This window comes from Alosa pseudoharengus, unplaced genomic scaffold, assembly GCF_046254945.1.
Source record: "Alosa pseudoharengus isolate Yale_2024_CS ecotype anadromous, Long Island Sound unplaced genomic scaffold, YU_APseudo_1.1 YU_APseudo_1.1_scf_2, whole genome shotgun sequence".
NCBI lineage: Eukaryota > Metazoa > Chordata > Actinopteri > Clupeiformes > Clupeidae > Alosa > Alosa pseudoharengus.
In genome coordinates, this window is record NW_027468663.1 from 59,774,690 (window position 1) to 59,797,189 (window position 22,500).

Consider the following 22,500-nt stretch of genomic DNA (forward strand, 5'->3'; position numbering starts at 1 on the left):
ACACACATATGCATCCACCTTAGCCTCCACTAGACCCCCCTCTTCACACACATGCACACACCCTACTCCACCACCAGACATGTACACAAAGACTCTCAGACACAAACCAGATCCCCTCACACGCCAACAAGCCAAACATTACTTTAAATTAATCCAAGTCACACATCACAAACAGATTACACATACAGCTCTGGACACACACACTTTCCCCACAGGCATGCACAGACAGGTCACCAAACTCACAGAATTTATCAAACCAGCTGCCCCCACACCCCAGACACTAGAATTACTCAGAAACAACACAACACAGTGGATGGAGCAGAACATGCAGATTTTACACAACCACTACACCTCACAAATGTTAAACTTTACTACACCTTTACCACCTTTTAACAATACAGCCTTTCAAATAGCGTGTGGCTGGGCCAGGAAGAGGTACCAGAAAAGATTCACCGACTCCACTCTTCCCACAGTTCACCTGGCCCTCAACCCCCCTACCCCTGCCCCTTTGCCCATACCCCCTCCTTCCCATACCCCCCCACCTAATTTAACATGCCTTTCAGATTTTCCACCACTTTCATCCACAACTTCACCATCACACACAATCACAGACACGTTAGCTCAAACATTTTCCAACCCTACTTCCACTTCCCCTCCCACTTCCACCCTTCCAACCATACACAATCACAACACACCACCAGGATCCACCACCTTACAGACTCACACACATACAACACAGACAGTTGACACACACACTACACCACACTCTACACCTCCCCGCACTCCTGCTAACACAACCACACACCTTTCCCCCTACATAATATCACAAGCACATGGGCTTCAACAACAAGGACCACGACCCCAAAAACACCAGCATCAAACAGTTCCTCACTCTCTACAAACATGCTTCTACAGTTTTCCCCGATGCAATCATACACATTCCACTTATTAATTTCTCACCCCGCCTCACTACCCAACAGAAGGACAACCTCACTCACATTAACAACTTTATAACTTTATAACTAACCACTATCCCCCCAGACACCTTCCACACCACCCAAGATCACATACACTGGACACCCCATACAGCTCAGACAATCTTTACACACTGGTGCCAATACTTACATTTTCAATAACTCCACCCATAACCCTGGCCCCCCCAACTCCCACCCCCACCCCCCCTCCTGCACATTCACCCCCTCAACCCACTCCCACCCTCCCTCATGATTTAATCATGAACCTTTCCACCCTTTTCCAACCCACTTCCCCACAACGCTCTCTGTTGGAAAGGGGGCTTACATTCATTCCACACACCACTCGCATGGACCGGGAGGAACTCCAGACGGACCTACACCTTTATCACCGCCGCCTTAAAATACTCCACCACTTTTCCTCAGAGGACACCTACACGCCCACCCCTTTCACTCTTCCCTCCACTTGGGAACCCCACACTTCACAATTAGATAAGAAATTAGTTAAGCACATTCACAGGGACAGGCAGGCACTCAATTCCTTTCTCAGGCATCTCCCTCCCCCCACCACCAGTAACCTCACACTAGCAGAAAAACAGGCCATTTCACAACTCACAAACAATACATTTATAGTCATCAAACCGGTAAAGTTTGGAACCATCAAAAAGGGTTCCAAAATTGTAATCATGGACACCCATCACTACCTCACTGAAGCACACAGACAGCTCAACAACACCCAGTTTTATTCACCCATAACACAGTCCACCCAACCCGCAGCACAGTCTGAAATCCGCCGGTTAGTCACCTCACTTTATCAACAACACTTCATTAACCATAAACAAAGTATATTTTTACAAGGACCAGACCACCCCCGACCACGTCAATTCTATCTCCTCCCCAAAATTCACAAACCCCCACACACCTGGACAGTTCCCTCTCAGGTTCCTCCTGGTCGTCCCATTGTGTCAGACTGCAACAGCACCACATACAACATTTCCATCTATATTGACTCCTACCTCAACCCCCTTTCCAACAGACACCCCTCCTACCTCAAGGATACATACCACTTCCTCACCAGGCTTCGACCCATGGCAGTCCCACACCACACTCACCTTTTCACTTTAGACGTAGATAGCCTTTACACCAATATCAACACCCCCGCCGGATTACAAGCAGTTCAAAACACTTTTCAAAAATACCCAGACCCTCACAGACCGGACACCATCCTCCTGCAACTTTTAGAAATCTGTCTCACTCACAATGATTTTAACTTTGACAATAAACTTTACTTACAAGTACACAGGACTGCCATGGGTCAACACTTTGCACCTTCCTACGCCAACATCTACATGAGTGAGTGGGAGCAGGCCGCCCTAGCCAAGTGCCCCCTTCAACCCACTTTTTACTTTCGTTTTCTGGATGACATCATTGGAGCTTGGCCACACCCCCTACAGGATTTCAACACTTTTTTAGACACCTTAAACTCACATCACCCATCCATCTCACTTAAGGCCACAATTGACCCACACCAGATTAATTTTCTAGACACCACCATCTTTTTCACCCCCTTTTCACCTACACATAAAACTTTTAGTTCCAAAGTTTATTTTAAACCCACAGACACTCACTCACTTTTGCATAAGCACAGTAATCACCCCAAACACACGTTTAGATCCATAGTTAAATCACAAATAATCCGCTTTCATCGCATCTGCTCCTTCCCCACAGACCTTCACCATGCCATACAACAACTCTTTCAAGCCCTCCGTAAGAGGCACTATTCTAAACGTTTCCTCCGCCACATCAAGCACTCATTTGGGGGGACGATAACCTTGGGTCTTTGTCCAAGCATGTTTGTCACATTTCCAGTTGATTAGAACCATTTAAGTATAGTTTTAGGCACTTTACAGGCATTTTCAACAAAGTACCTAGTTTTTATAGCCATTCCTGACTTACAAACACATTTCCTTGTATTCGCATTTAATGTATTCTCTTGTCTTTCCCATGTTGAAAAATGACTAGGGGATTTAGCTTCGGTGTCACTTTATTTCAAATACCTTTGTGAAAAAGAAAGTCATGAACTACTTCTGAGAGTTCAGTCACTCTGATTAACTACTTCTGAGAGTTCAGACACTCTGATCAACTTAAATAAGTTGAATTCTTTTGTTACATGTTGTATATGATTTTCTAGGGGTGGGCAATTTTGTGCTTTTGTTAAAAAATATTTATTTATTTTCTCGGAATACATTTGCTTCCCTTCAATGTTGGATTTTTCCTTTACATTAATACACAGGATTAGATGTTAAAATCCCTTGTGCCAAAATCCAAGGTAAAAACACATTCAGAAGCCCCTGCTCAAGTTTAACTTTAAAAAGCACACTACCCACAAATCCGCCAACAAATGGTCACAAGCACAATGCAAATGGCCTATCCAACAGCAGTAGCCTATATAGTATGCGGCATGTCATTGGGGTTATCAAGTGGGCACCCTCATTCACCGATGTTTCGTTAAGTTAGGCCCACGACACCTCATGAAGGCTTAACAGTGAAACCAGCGTCCTGGAGACACTCCCCTCCATGCTACCACCATATCACCACATTGAAATATCCAATACTCAAAATACTCTTAACCAGCCCAGGCATGGTCTAAGTTGGCTAGGTCGGTCCGTCCCGTTGATGTGGACTGAACCATAAACCATAAAGAACCTTAGCCAAGTACCATCACCCTAGGCACAGCCCATCACAAACACAAAACAAATTAGCCAGTTAGCTTAGCCCATTATCTTAGGCCCCATCCCAAACACAAAACAAATTAGCCAGCAGTTAGCAGTTAGCTTACGCCCCATGCTGCCCCATATTACCACAACAAGCATCCAAATACCCTTAACCAACCTAGGCATGGTTTAAGTTGGCTAGGTCGGTCCGTCCCGTTGATGTGGACTGAACCATAAACCATAAAGAACCTTAGCCAAGTACCATCAACCTAGGCACAGTCCATCACAAACACAAAACAAATGAGCCAGTTAGCTTACCTTAGCTTGCGCCCCAGGAAGGGTAACTTCTCCTTACCCACCACCAAAACAAATGAGCCAGTTAGCTTACCTTAGCTTGCGCCCCAGGAAGGGTAACTTCTCCTTACCCACGACCAAAACAAATGAGCCAGTTAGCTTACCTTAGCTTGCGCCCCAGGAAGGATAACTTCTCCTTACCCACAACCATTCGCTTGCCCGTTCTGCTGCTAAGGACATGTTACTAACCACCTGCCTTAGACTTCGACCACAAATGCCCAATTCAGACAGCAAGCCAATAGCAGATCTGGCCACAAACCCACGTGCACCGATTTCAATAGGCCTTAATTGTGCACTCCAACCTCGCTTAGCTGCCTCCTCTGCTATTTCAGTATATTTAGCTCTCTTCAGCTCATTGGCCACTTCCACTCTGTCTTCCCAAGGAACAGTGAGTTCAATGAAGTAAACTATCTTCTCTGAATCCGACCATAGATTACGTCAGGACGTAGCTTAGTACTCACTATATGTGGAGGTACCGCCATCTGCTGGCCAAGATCAACCTTCATTTCCCAGCCCGCCCCATTTTTCAACTGGCCGGTTTTACACCTGGCCTTCGCGGAACAAGGTTTATCCCCCTGACGTACAAAGTTAATTTGCCTTACCCCTTTACTAGCTGCTAATGAATTGACTTCTCTTCTTTTATCCTCTATTGCCGCTGCCACACATTTCAATACCTGGTTATGACGCCACGTATACCGCCCCTGGGTGAGACTTACCTTGCATCCTGATAGGATATGGTGGAGACTGCCCACACACGAGCAAAGTATGCATTTATCATCCTCACCAAACCATTGACTTAAATTCTTGGGAGATGGGAGCACATCATATGTAGCACCTAACATAAATCTGATCTTACTAGCTTCCATGCCCCATAGATCTTTCCATTTAATCTGTCTTTTTTCCACCCCTTCCCAGTTCACCCACTGCCCTTGTTTTGCCTGCGACACTGCCTTAGTACATCTTACAGCCTCCTCCTGTCTATGCATTTCCTCCACTACCATTTTCCTCTTTTCTCCTGCAGAAGCCTTACTCCACAAGGGTTTACTTGCACCCACCCCTAGACCCCCCCGCCCGTGCTGCACATGGCCCATTATATCTATATGCTTCAATGCTGATTGAGCTTGCTTAACTGCCTGCTCTGGGTTCCACTTCCTCCCTGCATTAACTGAGGGTGCAACTTTCCTCACCACTGGGTCCTTGGACTGAGTAAGAGTCAATTCCAATCTAGCCTTAGCACACTTAAATTCCTCTGTCAGACTAGATATTGGCAACTCTACAATACCCTTCCCATACAAGGCTACACTGCTTAAGCAGCGTGGGACTCCGAGCCATTTTCTGACAAAGGAGTTGATCATTTTTTCCAACCTCTCTACCTTTGACAGAGGAACTTCATAAACTGTCAATGGCCACATTAGCCGAGGCAACAAACCAAACTGCAAACACCACAGCTTGAGCTTACCTGGCAGCCTCGACTTGTCAATTTTTGCAATACCTTGCCTAGTGACCTGTCTCAAGTCTTCAACCTGTGATTTATCACTAAGGCTTGCATCATACCACCTTCCCAGGCTCTTCACTGGTTTCTCCAGAACTGTGGGAATCACCTCCTTATCTGTTACCTTCCCTTTAATAATTGAGAGACTCCTAGACTTACTTGGTTTCACCTTCATTCTGGCCCATTGCAGATTACTATTTAACTTACCCAGCAACCTGTTGGTGCATGGAACGGTTGTCGTCAAGGTTGTCATGTCGTCCATGAAAACCCGAATCGGGGGGAGGCGTGGCCCTCCCTGCAACTTCTCCCCGCCCACTACCCATTTTGAGGCCCTAATAATGACCTCCATTGCCATTGTAAAAGCAAGTGGGGAGATGGTACATCCGGCCATGATTCCTATCTCAAGTTGTTGCCAACCTGTGGTGTAATCAGCTGTAGTAAAACATAATTGAATATCCAGAAAGTATGCTTTTACTAGGCTTTTAATGCTACCTGGGATTCTGAAATAATCAAAGGCCTCCCACAACAGACTATGCGGCACAGACCCAAAAGCATTAGCCAAATCCAAGAACACAACGTGCAGGTCTCTCTTCTCACGCTTTGCTAATTGAATTTGGTGCCAAATCATGCTGGTATGCTCTAAGCACCCGGAGAAGCCAGGAATTCCAGCTTTTTGCACCGTGGTATCAATTAGTTTATTCCTTTCAAGGTAATTTGTCAGTCTCCGTGCCACCACACTAAAGAAAACCTTCCCTTCAACATTCAGTAGACTAATTGGCCTAAATTGATTAATCTCCACTGCGTCCTTTTCTTTGGGAATAAATATTCCCCCAGCCCTCCGCCAAGCCTTGGGAATACTCTGCTTTTTCCAAACTATCTTCATTAATTGCCATAAAAATCTTAAAACATCTGGTGCACTCTTATACAACCGGTAGGGCACTCCATTAGGTCCCGGGGCTGAAGAGGCCCTTGCACGTTTTATTACTTCTTGCACCTCTTTCCACCTTGGTGGACTATCGTCGCATTGGCTACTTAATTCACCAATAGGTGGGATATCAGCAGGAAGTACCATCTCCCTGAACCTCTCCCTATCTTTGTGCACTCCCTCTAAATACTCCTCAAGCTTCTGCTTAGGTTCCAAAAGACTACCACTCTTCTGCATTACGAATAAAGACTTAACAAACTTAAATGGGTCTTTATAGAATGCTAGTCGGGCTCGTGATTTCTTCTTCCTATTTTTCCTAATATTTTCAGCTCTTCTTAGCACTACTAACCGCTCCCTCACATCTGCCTGTAGACAGTCAATACCTTCCTTCTCATTATCTGTAGCTTTTCTCCACTGCTTCTTAAGCTGCCTCCTCTCCTTGATAAGTTTATCTATCTCCTGCTGGCGCCTAGATTTAACTACCTCATGTAGCCGTTTTGTCCTTCTCTCAATAGTCCCAAATCTTTCCTTACCATAGCTATAAATAATGTCTCCCATTTTCTCTAATTTGCTTTCAGCCGTCCCCTTGAGCTGACCCAGGATACTGACCAAATCACTATTAACATCTTCCCACATTCTACATTCTGCTGCGCCTGGCCATCTAACCCCAGGCCTATGACCATTAATCTTCTCCCTCCTTGGCTGACTGGCCTCTCTCTCTGCCTCAGTGCTAGAACTTACCTCAACAACAGGGGTACTGATGTCCTGCGAACTGTGGGTTTCTTCCTGTCGCTGGACTTCAACCGACTGACTTGATGCACTTCTTAAGAAATAGCTATCAATGCGGGGACCCTGTGTTCCCTCTACCAAGCACTTCTTTTTCCCTTGATGAATTTTCAGGCCCTTTAGACTTGTAACCTTCCTTATTGTTGTCATTGTGAGATTACAATAAATCACCAAAAGATTTTTATAACTGTTTTTAGTCAACTTTCACAAAGGTGCCTATAATTCTGAAGCGTACTGTATGTGTGTGTGTGTGTGAGTTTATGCATGTGTGTGTACTGTATGTTTATGTGTGTGTGTGTGTGTGTGTATGTTTATGTGTTTGTGTGTGTGAGTTTATGCATGTGTGTGTGTGTGTGTATGTTTACGTGTGTGTGTGAGTTTATGCATGTGTGTATATGTGTATGTTTACGTGTGTGTGTGAGTTTATGCATGTGTGTGTACTGTATGTTTATGTGTGTGTGTGTGTGTGTGTGTGTGTGTGAGTTTATGCATGTGTGTGTGGGTGTGTGTATGTTTACGTGTATGTGTGTGTGTGCGTGTGTGTGTGTGTGTGTGCTGTATGTTTATGTGTGTGTGTGTGTTTTTTTGTGTGTATGTTTATGCTTGTGTGTGTGTGTATGTTTATGTGTGTGTGTGTTTTTATACTTGTGTGTTTGTGTATGTATGTGTGTGCTTTTATACTTGTCTGTGTGTGTTTATGTATGTGTGTGTTTTTATACTTGTGTGTGTGTTTATGTATGTGTGTGTGTTTATGCTTGTGTGTGTATGTGTATTAGGGGTGTAACGGTACACAGAAGTCACGGTTCGGTTCATACCTCGGTTCGGACATCACGGTTCGGTACGAGTTCAGTACAATGGAGGGAAAAGCAAAACAAAAATGCAGAAAGCATTTTTTTTTTTTGTACATGTCTCAGGCTGTACCACCTAGTGTCATACAGTCTCTTCCCTGAGCTATCTGCAACAGCCTGAAGTGTGTAAGATGTAGGCTAAACAGTACAATAAGTACCCAGACTCCATCTGTAACTTGTAAACAAAATAAGACAATCAGCTATAAAACTGAAAATAGGCCTACATCATCTCTTATTTCTGAAAGTGCAAATTACATAGAAAAATGATTTTTAAAAATCCACTTAATTAAGCAAGACCTTCAACATCTGTGTTTAGTTGTATATAGAAGGGTCTACAATTTGCCTCAATATTTTTCATTGTGTGTAAAGTAATAATGTAGCCTACTAACTGTGAAAATATCACGCTATTTTGCCTTTTTAAAAAAAAAAAACGCCTGGTTAGCGTTGTCACTTTATTTTACTGTCTATGCACTTAACACTACCAGCTCCTCATGTGAGAAGTTAGAAGTTACCCCAACATAAAGGTAATTACCACGTTTTTCCCCTCGTTTCAGTGATTGGTAGCCTACACCATCTGGGTGATGGCTTCGAATATGTGTAGCATTTTTTCCACTCAGATACCCAACAACTGCTGAACAACGCCGACACACAGTTTCATCTTATCCACCACTCTTTCGCCTGTACTAACGTTACTGTAACTGAAGTTCTCAAACTTGCGATCTTAAAGAGACCAGCGGATCCTCTAACTCTTGTGGGTCTAACCTTAGTGCTGCTAATGACTGACGGACTCGACCGACGACCTGACATAGGCGCCAATCAGAGCTTCAGAGCTAAGGGAGGCTACAGATTAGCGTTAGGTGTCGCTAAAGAACTCCCGTAACTCTCGCTACTTAACAGTAATTGCGCATGACATTAATTAATCCGCACACGAGTTTTATGTATTTTTATACCGTGTATTCTCCGTGTAAATTCATGCACCGAACCGTGACGCCCGTACCGTTTCGGTTCAATACGAATACATGAACCGTTACACCCCTAATGTGTATGTATGTGTGTGTTTTTATACTTGTGTGTGTGTTTTTATACTTGTGTGTGTATGTGTATGTATGTGTGTGTATGTTTATGCTTGTGTGTGTATGTGTATGTATGTGTGTGTTTTTATACTTGTGTGTTGATCTGTGTTTTTCTTCATCTTGTGAAGAGGAAGTGTTTTTCTCCATGGCTGAGATGGACATGTCCCACAGCCTATCGTCTTTGCCCCCTCTCGGGGACCCGCCTACTGTGGACCTTGACCTGTCACTCAACAGTAATTACTCCGCCTCTCTCGGCGAGTTACCATCTGGCCAAACAGCTGTAAGTCGCACGCACGCACGCACGCACGCACACACACACATACGTACACACGCACCCACCCACCCACCCACACACACACACACACACACAGGGAGACAGACATGCACAGTACACACACACACACACACACACACACAGGGAGACAGGCATGCACAGTGCACGCACACACACACACACACACACACACAGACATACACATAAGGGGCAACCGTGACCTACTGGTTAGGGCTTCGGGCTTGTAACCGAAGGGTTGCTAGTTTGATCCCCGACCAGCAGGAAAAATGTGGGACACTGGAGTCTTTCGACGGATTCTAAATGAAATCAGGTCCGTGGGTCTCCAAAAGGGGCCGTGGCTTTTGCGATCGGTCAATTAGTAAAGGCCAAACTAAATGTGTAGTCCACATGCTGCAGTCTAAATCCAAACTAAACAGGCTAAAGTAGCATTTAGTCCATGTTACGGCCCCCGAAGTTCCTTATGATTTAACGTTATGATTTTTGGCACACCCTACTGGCTGTGAGTGGTAGGGGTGCTGTTACCTGCTATGATGGTTTGTTATTACCGTAACTTTTGCAAGAATTTCTCCTCCATCGTTTCTCCTCTTACCGACCTCTTAAGCCCTAAGGTTCCTTATATATGGAATGATAACTGTGAAACGGCGTTTCGAAACGTGAAGGGTCTCTAAGTTTCCGCTCCTGTGCTGCTTGCACCCGATTTCGGCAAACCGTTTCATCTTGCCGTAGATGCGAGTGACGTTGGCGCGGGAGCTGTCCTTCTTCAATGTGGTCCTGATCTAGTCGAACACCCGGTGTGTTATTTTCGCATAAATTTAATCACCACCAGAAACGGTACTCTACTGTTGAAAAGGAGGCTCTCAGTCTCGTCCTCGCCATCCAGCAGTTTGAGGTATATTTAGGTTCGTCCTCACACTCCATCACTGTTTACAGCGACTATAATCCGTTGCGGTTCCTGAACAAAATGCGTAATTCCAACCAACGCCTTATGCGTTGGAGCATTATTTTGCAGCCATATGACCTTGATATTGTGCATGTCCGCGGATCAGACAATGTATTAGCGGATGCATTGTCTCGCGTGCATCAGGATGGGTAGGATCTAGTTAAGATCTAGAAGTAAGTATTTTTTTTTTCAAAATCCTTTATATATATTATGGAAGTTGTACTGCAGGCTGTTTCTTTTTATGGAGACTGGTGTCACCATTTCGGCGGGAGGGTGTTACGGACCCCCTAAGTTCCTTCTGATTTACCGTTATGATTTTTGGCACCCCCTGCTGGCTGTGAGTGGTAGGGGTGCTGTTACCTGTGTTTGCTCCCTAATCAGGTGATCCAATTAGCCAGGATGCGGTGCACCTGGCCAGCCTCTTCAAAAGGCCCATTCTGGACCTGGTCTGCAGAGCATTGTCTGGGTTTTTCCTGCTGGTTGCTACCACCGTGTCGTCTCTGAGCCTTTTTGCCGGTTTCCGAGCCTGCTTTTTGCCCTTTTTAGGGAACATAAATAAATACCCCTTTTGAGCCTTAACCCAGTCGTCGTTCTCCACTTTATGTTGCGGCTCTCCGGTGGGGCGTAACACTCCACATGTTATTTATACTGTCTGTAGTTCACATGCTGCAATTAAAGCTTCTAGAAGTCAGTTAATCCCAATACTGTGCCACATGGATATGATTTGATACTAATAAATAATATAAATAAACTTCCCTAGCATTGGACATGATGAAGTTACTGAGTGTGTGTGTGTGTGTGTGTGTGTGTGTGTTTCTGCTTAGGCTGGATGGGACGAATATCTGGAGGTGAACCGACAACGAGATAAACAACAGGAGGCTACTTACACACATACACACAAGCTGCACAGACAGACCTGTAAGTACACACGCGTGCACACACACACGCACGCACGCACGCATACGTGTTATTATCCCGCTTATTCAGCAGAACAGACCACCGTGGAGTCCATTATCCCGCTTATTCCACTGCTGCCACTTGCGTTGTGTTCATTTCCTGTTACAATTTAAACGTTTTATTCGCTAAAACTGTCTTGTTTGTAGAACTTCTTTCTTCCGACACAACTAATTTCTCAACTTGCAGGACAAACTGCCGTTACTAGTTCTAAATGGATGGTTGCTACTGCCAAAGGCCAGTCGTTAGTTCTATCTCTCCCGTTGTCAAGTGGGCGTATCCCAAGATTCTGTTGATCTTTAGCTTTGAAACATCGCTATTTTACTTAGCCTGCTGTCATCCATCTAGCTAAAAGCCACCTCTGTCATATGCTACAATGTTGCTATGTTCTGAACGTCTGCATTTTACAGCTCGGATGCAACGTGACGGTTCATTTAAACTTCACAACGAGTTCAGCGAATTAATATACAAGTGTGATACGGCCAAAAATATGGATCTACTTCATAGGTGTGCAAATAACAAACGGTTAATGGTCGTTCTAAATTACGTAGGACAATGTGGAATTCAACCAAGCAGTGGAATAAATATACTTAGTTGATCCCTGATGGCGGAACGTGCGACCAGTAGCCACCAGAGCAGTAACCACACTTACCCTAACACCTACCCTCACCCTAACACCTACCCTGACCCTAACACCTACCTTGACCTTAAAGTGATGATTCGGCGTGAATTTCACCCTATGGTCATTTGCATGATGGCCGCGAGCCAAACACACCCCCAGAAGCTTTTTTCCCTTGGTCGAACATTGGTCGAGTTAGCGCTATCAGTCTATGTATCAGCCCAGCTTAACGTTGGCGCTAATGGAACACGTCGTGTATCTCGTAAATTACCCCACTAATAATGCCCGGAATGTTACCAAACCTCTACAGTAGTACAAATAGGTTCTGTACTCATATAACGAGGCATTGGAAAGTTTGTAAGTATACCTGGAGTTTATTTATGTATCTGTGCTGCTAGCTACCGCTGCGTCGACGTTACTTCTGTGATTTGGGAAAAGCCTGTAAAAGTCCTGGCAGAAAGCAATTACGTAGAAGTTTTTTGGTCCAAAGTTTTTGATATTTTTTTCCGAAGTGTTTACAACTGTTTTACATCTTGATGGATCGCTTTCTGCCAGGACTTTTATGGGCTTTTCCCAAATCACGGAAGTAACGTCGACACAGCAGTAGCTAGCAGCAGAGAGTAGAAGCCATCAGGCAAGTGTTATTTAAATAAAATGTGGCGTGTCCTGAGGTGGTGCTGTGTGTTTATATATATATATATGTGTGTGTGTGTGTGTGTGTAGCGCATCTCCCTGATGACTCGGTGTGTGTGTGTGTGTGTGTGTGTGTGTAGCGTGTCCTGAGGTGGTGCTGTGTGTTTATATAGGACTGTCAATCGATTAAAAAATTTAATCGAATCAATTACATACTCTGTGATTAATTAATCTAAATTAATCGCATATATAATTTTTGCTGTGAAAGTATTTTAAATATTTAAACTCAAATGAATCATTGAATAATCAGCATTAGTGACATTAAAGTTCAAAAACTCTTTTATTATTATTTTCACTGTTCAAATAATGGCCATAATAATCTATGATATGACCTAATATGCTGAGGAAATAAATTCAAAAGTGCTTCGGGAATAAGTTTTTTTTCCATATACAAGGCATTTCAGGCCACAGATATAACCTAGGGTACACAATGAAAACAAATTAACACTCCCCTCTATGTCAACACTATTTCTTCACATTGATGTACGACTTAAAAGTAAATGTTCCAATCAATGATCTAGGCAGCACATTTTCTTCTCTCTCCTTCATTTTACAGCCTAATGGTTACTGACTAGAACGGCTCGGGGTCAAAGGTCATACGGAGTCGATTAATCTGCGTTATTTTTTTTAATCAGTTATTTTTTCTCAAATTAATTAATTGAAATTAATCAGTTATTTTGACAGCCCTAGTTTATATATATATATATATATATATATATATATATATATATATATATATATATAAATATACATATATATATATATATATATATATACCTGTGTGTGTGTGTGTGTGTGTGTGTGTGTGTGTGTGTGTGTGTGTGTGTGTAGCGCATCTCCCTGATGACTCTGTGTGTGTGTGTGTGTGTGTGTGTGTGTGTGTGTGTGTGTGTGTGTGTGTGTGTGTGTGTGTGTGTGTGTGTGTGTGTGTAGCGCATCTCCCTGATGACTCTGTGTGTGTGTGTAGCGCATCTCCCTGATGACTCTGTGTGTGTGTGTGTGTGTGTGTGTGTGTGTGTGTGTGTGTGTAGCGCATGACTCGTGTCCTGAGCTGGTGCTGCGCTTGGCTGTGGAGCGCCTTCTAGTGGTGGTCCTGCACATCGACCCTCTGCCCCCCGCTGACTCCTCCCACAGTCCCTCTACACCAATGGCCACACACTTCTTCCAAACACTGGCCGCATACAAGCTCCTCCCCCATGGCTGTGTCCAATCACGAGACGTCTTTGACAAGGCCTGCCCCCACGACCACCTCAGGTGAGTTTCCCATGAGCACCATGGCTACTGATTGGTTCAGGGATGATGTCATGAGGGCCATGGCTACTGATTGGTTCAGGGATGATGTCATGAGGGCCATGGCTACTGAATGGTTCAGGGATGATGTCATGAGGGCCATGGCTACTGATTGGTTCAGGGATGATGTCATGAGGGCCATGGCTACTGATTGGTTCAGGTGAGTTGCTCCATGAGGGCCATGGCTACTGATTGGTTCACGGATGATGGTGGACATTCTAATTGGGTAAAGCCACAGCTACTTACTACTACTGTCTTTAAAGGTGTGCTGTGTTAAAAATGAGGTGTGTGTGTGATTCTGTTTAAAGCTGTGGTGCATTAATGGTGTGCTGTGTGTGTGTGTTTAATGTGTGTGTGTATCAGAGGTGACTGTTTAAAGCTGTGGTGCATTAATGGTGTGCTGTGTGTGTGTTTAATGTGTGTGTGTTTAATGTGTGTGTGTTTAATGTGTGTGTGTATCAGAGGTGATTGCTCTAAGCTCCGCCTCCTTATCACTGTATCACTGTAAATATCACAAATAAACACTATTATGAAATTAGCCTACTATTCCAACTAGAGCATCAAACACTATTATGAAATGAGCCTACTATTCCAACTAGAGCATCAAACACTATTATGAAATTAGCCTACTATTCCAACTAGAGCATCAAACACTATTATTAAATTAGCCTACTATTCCAACTAGAGCGTGCCAAAAACGTGTTCAACTTCATGGCTAATTTGTTCAGCAATAAGGTTTTGCCGGTCATCTATTGTGATTTCCACTCACCTAATACAGTACATTGCTGTGATGACACGATCCATCAAAAAACCCATAGACGCTCGGCGTCACTGGACTTTCAATGGCATTTCAGAATGGGCTGATCTCGGTGCAGAAAAGCTAGATGTTTATTGGACAAAAGCCCCGAAATCGTCATTTCCAGGGAAGCCCGGCGTCTCAGGGAGTGAATGGGGCAGTGGGATGACTCCGGAAGTGAATGGGGCAGTGGGATGGCCCTGACACCGAGCCTCTGTATGATGATTGGAGGAACCGTCATAGTGGCTGGACTTTTTTAGATTGACAACTAGGGCTGGGCGATATCGTCTGTGACAATATTGTGATTGTTGTTTTAACGATGTGCAAATTGACGTTATCGAGTATTTAAATTACTTGGGGGAGGGGGGGGGGACTCAATCACGCATTGAAACCCCACACATTCACTAAACCCCACACATTCCCTAAACCCCACACATCCACTAAACCCCACACATCCACTAAACCCCACACATTCCCTAAACCCCACACATCCACTAAACCCCACACATCCACTAAACCCCACACATTCACTAAACCCCACACATTCACTAAACCCCACACATCCACTAAACCCCACACATGCACTAAACCCCACACATGCACTAAATCCAGGAGGTGCATGCAACAGAAGTGGGTGAAGCCCCTGGCTGCAGCACAGCAAGTGTCACATGATTGCTAGTGGTCCACTTTGTCACACGCACGCCAAATGTTTATTTTGTGCAGCTAGTTCATTCAAGTGTCATTGATGAGTTACACAGTCACATTTTTCCTACACGGTATTATATTGAGAGAACACATTAGCCATGAGTATTTTTATAGTCAGTAGTAAACAAAGAGCTCTTCTTATGTAACCCTTTTGTAAATGGACTGAAATTCGCTCTAAATATCTACTTTTATTGATTATGCTAACCGTTAGCATATCTATGGGATTTCTCATATACATTAGCCATAAACTAACACATTATTTTCTATTCTGTAACTTGGAATGCTAGCCTACTTGATTGCTCTCAAACAAAACATTGAAGGATATAAGTGATATGTACTCTGTTGGTCTGCTTAGTTTGACAGTGAATCCTTTTGAAAGGAACTTTAGCTTCAGACTTTCTTTTGGGAAGCTGTTATGCCTATCTTCTCTAATGTAGCTTGCTAGATAGTAAACTTAGACTTATGTCTATGTCGCGATCAGAGAAGAAGAGTTTCAAGTTTAGCGATGGTTTGCCGCGTTGGCAGGTGAAGTCGTCGAGAGGCAAGCTGCAGCTCAAATTCTCATATATTTGTGAGCAATACAGTCGGTTTCTATTTGTTTTTGTACATATCCTGCTTAGTTATTGAGTTTGTGACCTTTTATTTCAGTTGTGTATGTAAGCTAGGTTGTAGCCAGCTAGTTTGCTATATAACTGTGTAGCCTGGCTACATTATGCTAATATTGTTTATTAGCCATTTGATAATCTTCCCCACCAGGACAGATTCAAAATAAAACAGCAAGGCAGATGAATGTACAGAATAGTCACAGAGAAATACCTCTAGTAGGCTACCACACAGCCCCCCCCCCCCCCAAATACCACACAGCCCCCCCCCCCCAAATACCTCTAGTAGGCTACCACACAGCCCCCCCCCCAAATACCACACAGCCCCCCCCCCAAATACCTCTAGTAGGCTACCACACAGCCCCCCCCCCCCCCCCCCCCCAAAGTGAACTGCTGCTATGTCTCACAACTCTATGGTCTAATCTGGGTTTTGGGATAACAATATAGCACCTCAATAATATGAATTTAATAATGGCCCTCAAAGAACAATATAGCACCTCAATAATATTAATTTAATAATTGCCCTCAAAGAACAATATAGCACCTCAATAATATGAATTTAATAATGGCCCATTTTTATCAGAGCTTCCCCTATTCCAAAGACCAGCATCTGCCACTGGTGTGTATGTTTGGTGTGTGTTTGTGTGTTTAATGTGTGTGTGTGTGTTTAATGTGTGTGTGTGTGTGTTTAATGTGTGTGTGTTTAATGTGTGTGTGTGTGTGTGTTTAATGTGTGTTTGTGTGTTTAATGTGTGTGTGTGTGTGTGTGTGTTTAATGTGTGTGTTTAATGTGTGTGTGTGTGTGTGTGTTTAATGTGTGTGTGTTTAATGTGTGTGTGTTTAATGTGTGTGTGTGTGTGTTTAATGTGTGTTTAATGTGTGTGTGTTGAATGTGTGGCAGATGGTGTATCTGTGTGTTGTATGAACACATTCAGAGCTCCAGTGTGTGTGTTTAATGTGTGTGTGTGTGTGTGTGTGTGTTTGTGTTTAATGTGTGTGTGTGTTGCAGGTTGGTGGCGGAGGGGGTGTGCAGTGTTTCCCCTATAATTTTTTCCAGCAGCGGTGCTGTTGATCGTAGGAAGCCCCCCCCCCCCAAAAAAAAGAGAAAAATGTGAAAAAATTACTCCTTAAAGAAATGGACAGATTGAGTTACAAATTATGACATAACCATCAACACAAGCATTTACAAAGCATGATTATTGCAGTACTTGAACAGGATTATTCATGTTTTTCTTTAACCTTTTTCATTTACATTATTAGTAATTAGCCACTGTACAACTGTACACTGTAGGCCACTGTACAAACTATTACTATTGAGAATATACAGTGCTGTGCATAAGTAAAGACATTTATATATAACTAGAAATGCAATTCCAAGGAATTACCAGTGCATGAAAATGCTAAAGTTGTGATGTAAAATATCATGTATAGTTAAAACAGATAATACAGAGATGGTTACTACGGTGATGCTAGGATAGACATGGTGGTTGCATAGCTTAATAAAAGTTAATAGTTTAAAAGTAGACTGTTTAAAAGCTGAATGTAGATAGTTTAAAAGTTGTTGATAGACAGCTAGTTTAATAGATAGTTTAATGATAGTTTAAAAGTAGACCGTTTAAAAGTTGAAGGTAAATAGTTTAAAAGTTGTTGACAGACTGGAAGTTGAATGAATGTTGATATTCAAATAGTTTAATGGCTGTGTATAGGTAGATATTTGACGATAACTGAAAGTTGGAATGGCTCTAATGTTTGCTAGCAGTTATGCTAAGATTTTTAACTATGATAACCATGCTACTTAGCTAATGTTTTATAGCAGTGCTAGCAATGCTAACCTGCTAACCATGCTACTTAGCTAACGTTTTCTAGCAGTGTTAGCAATGCTAACATGCTAACCATGCTACTTAGCTAACTTAACATTTTCTAGCCCATTTTCTAGCAGTTTTACTAAACATGCTAACTATGCTAGCAATGTTAGCATGCTAACTATGCTAACCATATTACTTAGCTAACCTAGCTAATCATTTTTAGCAGTTTTGCTAAAAATGCTAACTAGCATGTTAACTATGCTAACCATGTTACTTAGCTAACTTAGCTAATCATTTTTAGCAGTTATGTTAACTATGCTAACATGCTAATTTTGTTAACCATGTTACTTAGCTAATCATTTTTAGCAGTTTTGCTAAAAATGCTAACCAACATGTTAATATGCTAGCATGCTAACTATGCTAACCATGTGACTTAGGTAACCTAGCTAATCATTTTTAGCAGTTTTGTTAAAAATGCTAACAATGTTAGCAATGCTAACATGCTAACTTTGGTAACCATGCTAACTAGCTACAGTGGGTAGGAGTCATAGTTGATGAAAAGTGTTGACATAGTTGATGACAAGTTAAAAGTTGTTGATAGACAGCTAGTGAATGTATATAGTTTAAAAGTTTAAAAGTTGAATGTAGATAGTTTAAAAGTTGTTGATAGACAGCTAGTTTAATAGATAGATAGTTTAATGATAGTTTAAAAGTAATGCAATGTTAAGTCTATGGGGATTTTTAAAAAGTTTTTCTTTAATAGTTTAAAAAGTATAAAAGTTTCAAAGTTGAAAAGACATAGCAACCCGATCTGTTTGAAGACCTACATTACAAAGTTTGAATGAAGTTTCTAAGTTAAACTGTTCAAGAGAAATTGCGTATGGAAAAAGTGGTAAGCGGAATAATAATAACTAGAAATGCAATTCCAAGGAATTACCAGTGCATGAAAATGCTAAAGTTGTGATGTAAAATATCATGTATAGTTAAAACAGATAATACAGAGATGGTTACTACGGTGATGCTAGGATAGACATGGTGGTTGCATAGCTTAATAAAAGTTGATAGTTTAAAAGTAGACTGTTTAAAAGCTGAATGTAGATAGTTTAAAAGTTGTTGATAGACAGTAGATAGTTTAAAAGTTGTTGATAGACAGCTAGTTTAATAGATAGTTTAATGATAGTTTAAAAGTAGACCGTTTAAAAGTTAAAGGTAAATAGTTTAGAAGTTGTTGACAGACTGGAAGTTTAATGAATGTTGATATTCAAATAGTTTAATGGCTGTGTATAGGTAGATATTTGACGATAACTGAAAGTTGGAATGGCTCTAATGTTTGCAAGCAGTTAGGCTAAGATTTTTAACTATGCTAACCATGCTACTTAGCTAATGTTTTATAGCAGTGCTAGCAATGCTAACATGCTAACCATGCTACTTAGCTAACTTAGCTAACGTTTTCTAGCAGTTTTATAAACATGCTAACAATAGTAACTATGCTAACCATGCTACTTAGCTAACTTAACTAATGTTTTGTAGCAGTTTTGTTAAACATGCTAACTATATTAGCAATGCTAACATGCTAACTATATTAACCATGTGACTTAGCTAACCTAGCTTATCATTTTAGTAGTTATGCTAACTATGCTAACTAGCATGCTAACATGCTAACTATGCTAACCATGTGACTTAGCTAACCTAGCTAAGCATTTTTAGTAGTTATGCTAACTATGCTAACTAACATGATAACCATGCTAACTATGCTAACCATGTGACTTAGCTAACCTAGCTAATCATTTTTATCAGTTTTGCTAAAAATGTTAACAATGCTAGCAATGTTAACATGTTAACTATGCTAACTAGCTACAGTAGGTAGGAGTCATAATTGATGACAAGTGTTGACATAGTTGATGACAAGTTAAAAGTTGTTGATAGACAGCTAGTTTAATAGATAGTTTAATAATAGTTTAAAAGTAGACTGTTTAAAAGTTGAATGTATATAGTTTAAAAGTTTAAAAGTTGAATGTAGATAGTTTAAAAGTTGTTGATAGACAGCTAGTTTAATAGATAGATAGTTTAATGATAGTTTAAAAGTAGACCGTTTAAAAGTTGAATGTAAAAAGTTCAGTAGTTTAATGGGTTACATTGTTTAACAGTGGATTATTGTAGTGAGGACTTTTATTTTGAAACAGTTTTGGGCAGAGGAAACAGTTGAATAGGATGTGTAGTCTTAATTGACCCAGATTGTATGCTTAAAGCCTGAGGCTGCAGGTGGCCTGAACACCTGCTATAGGATTCTAATTGCTTAATAGCCGTATTATGATGTCATAATCGGCAATGTTAAGTCTATGGGGATTTTTAAAAAGTTTTTCTTTAATAGTTTAAAAAGTATAAAAGTTTCAAAGTTGAAAAGACATAGCAACCCGATCTGTTTGAAGACCTACGTTACAAAGTTTGAATGAAGTTTCTAAGTTAAACTGTTCAAGAGAAATTGCGTCTAGAAAAAGTGGTAAGCGGAATAATAATAAGAAGAAGCCTAGGAAGAACAGTACAGTGCATTTTCATGCACTGTAATAAGAAACATAAGTTGTTGCCTAGGAAGAACAGTACAGTGCATTTTCATGCACTGTAATAACATTTATTTATTTACGATACATAAATACAACGATACAACAAAAAATAATTGATGTCCTATTTTTTTTTCTTAATTAAGGCATTAAGACAAAAGGCAAAATATGTTTTTTATTCCTCCCTTTAGTCAATTTCAGCATGGGTGTCTTAACTTTTGCACAGCACTGTATAAACTATATAGACTTCTCTTTCATGCCATTACACTGTATTGGTGCTGTGCAAGTCGAATTGAGTGCCTGTCACTTTAATGCCGTGACGGCCCGTGACGCTAGCTTGATTCTCACGGTTTTAAGCTAACTTAGTAGCGTTGTGCATGGTGCATAAGAATATGTGGATGAAATGAATTGTGTTTTCCATGTCATTTGGTAAAATAAATGGTCAAAAAGTCGAAGAAAATCTATCTTGGATTATAGCAGTTAATTGTCTTGTATCATATCTATAATTTTGGTGAGCTCTACAGGAATTGCAAACTATCTCAGATATAAATGCTTGCGTATACTCAAATTCAATTAAACCCACCAATAGGCTAGACCTTAGTTTCACAGCCTAGGTATGTTAGCAACACAGGGCTTGAAAGCATTGCCTGTATCACAAACAAAAACGAAACAATGCGTGGAATTTATCTGGGAATAGGCTACTGAAGGTAGGGGCGAGCTATCTCGCTGGCGTGTTTAATTTGGTTCCTTGGTTAACATAATGTAGGCTACGTTTTCTTGCACAAAATTGCGTCTGCTAATGAACTTAAAACATAAACACAAACAAGCGTGATCTCCTGTGGAATCCTGACTGCGCCTTCAACGTTAGCCTACTATTATTTGTTGACATGAAACCTGAACGAACGGCAGCTGTTCCTGAAGTTCACTTGCGTCTTTTTTTTTTTAATTAGGCAACTTTTTTTGCAGTGGCGCTTGAATTCCAGGAGCGGCACTGCGCCGCTGATGAATACATTGTAGGGGAAACACTGGTGTGTGTGTCGTATGAACACACTCAGAGCTCCAGTGTGTGTGTTTAATGTGTGTGTGTGTGTGTGTTGCAGGTTGGTGGCAGAGGGTGTGTGTGTGTTTAATGTGTGTGTGTGTGTGTGTGTGTGTGTGTGTGTGTGTGTGTGTTTAATGTGTGTGTGTTTAATGTGTGTTTAATGTGTGTGTGTGTTTAATGTGTGTTTAATGTGTGTGTGTGTTTAATGTGTGTGTGTGTGTGTGTGTGTGTGTGTGTGTGTGTGTGTTGCAGGTTGGTGGCGGAGGGTGTGTGTGTGTGTGTGTGTTTAATGTGTGTGTGTGTGTGTTTAATGTGTGTGTGTGTGTGTGTTTAATGTGTGTTTAATGTGTGTGTGTGTTTAATGTGTGTGTGTGTGTGTGTGTTTAATGTGTGTGTGTGTGTTTAATGTGTGTGTGTGTGTGTGTGTGTGTGTTGCAGGTTGGTGGCGGAGGGGGTGTGTGTGTCGTATGAACACACTCAGAGCTCCAGTGTGTGTTTAATGTGTGTGTGTTTAATGTGTGTGTGTGTGTGTGTTTAATGTGTGTGTGTGTGTGTGTTTAATGTGTGTTTAATGTGTGTTTGATGTGTGTGTGTGTGTGTGTGTGTGTTTAATGTGTGTGTGTGTGTGTGTTTAATGTGTGTTTAATGTGTGTGTGTGTGTGTGTGTGTTGCAGGTTGGTGGCGGAGGGTGTGTGTGTGTCATATGAACACACTCAGAGCTCCAGTCTGATGCGTCTCAACTCTGACGTCTCCTTTAGTCAGATGGAGTTGCTAGAGTGTCTCGTCTCCATGGAGACGCCCAACAACACACACACTGCACAGTACACGGAAGTAAGAATACACACACACACATACACACACATGACCCCTTTATTTTAAGGAAGAACATTTATTTATTTGTGATACATTATTCATTCACAAAATAAAGTGGTGTCCTTAAAGGTTGGATATTTCTTCATTTTTTAAATTAAAGCATTAAGATCAATTTTCAAAATGTTTTATTCCTCTTTTTAGTCAACTTTAGCATGGGTGTGTAAA

The 22,500-nt window shown here is 41.7% G+C and overlaps 1 protein-coding gene across 2 annotated transcripts in view; it reads left to right on the forward strand.

Moving 5' to 3' along the window:
• atg2b (autophagy related 2B) overlaps window positions 1–22,500 on the forward strand; it is a 121,061-nt gene that overhangs the window by 27,005 nt on the left and 71,556 nt on the right. For both annotated transcript variants that reach the window (XM_076295679.1, XM_076295678.1), the window contains exons 10-13: window positions 9,292–9,443; window positions 11,223–11,316; window positions 13,696–13,918; window positions 22,137–22,293. In XM_076295679.1, coding sequence (XP_076151794.1) covers window positions 9,292–9,443; window positions 11,223–11,316; window positions 13,696–13,918; window positions 22,137–22,293 — 626 coding nt within the window. The remainder of the gene's footprint in view (window positions 1–9,291; window positions 9,444–11,222; window positions 11,317–13,695; window positions 13,919–22,136; window positions 22,294–22,500) is intronic.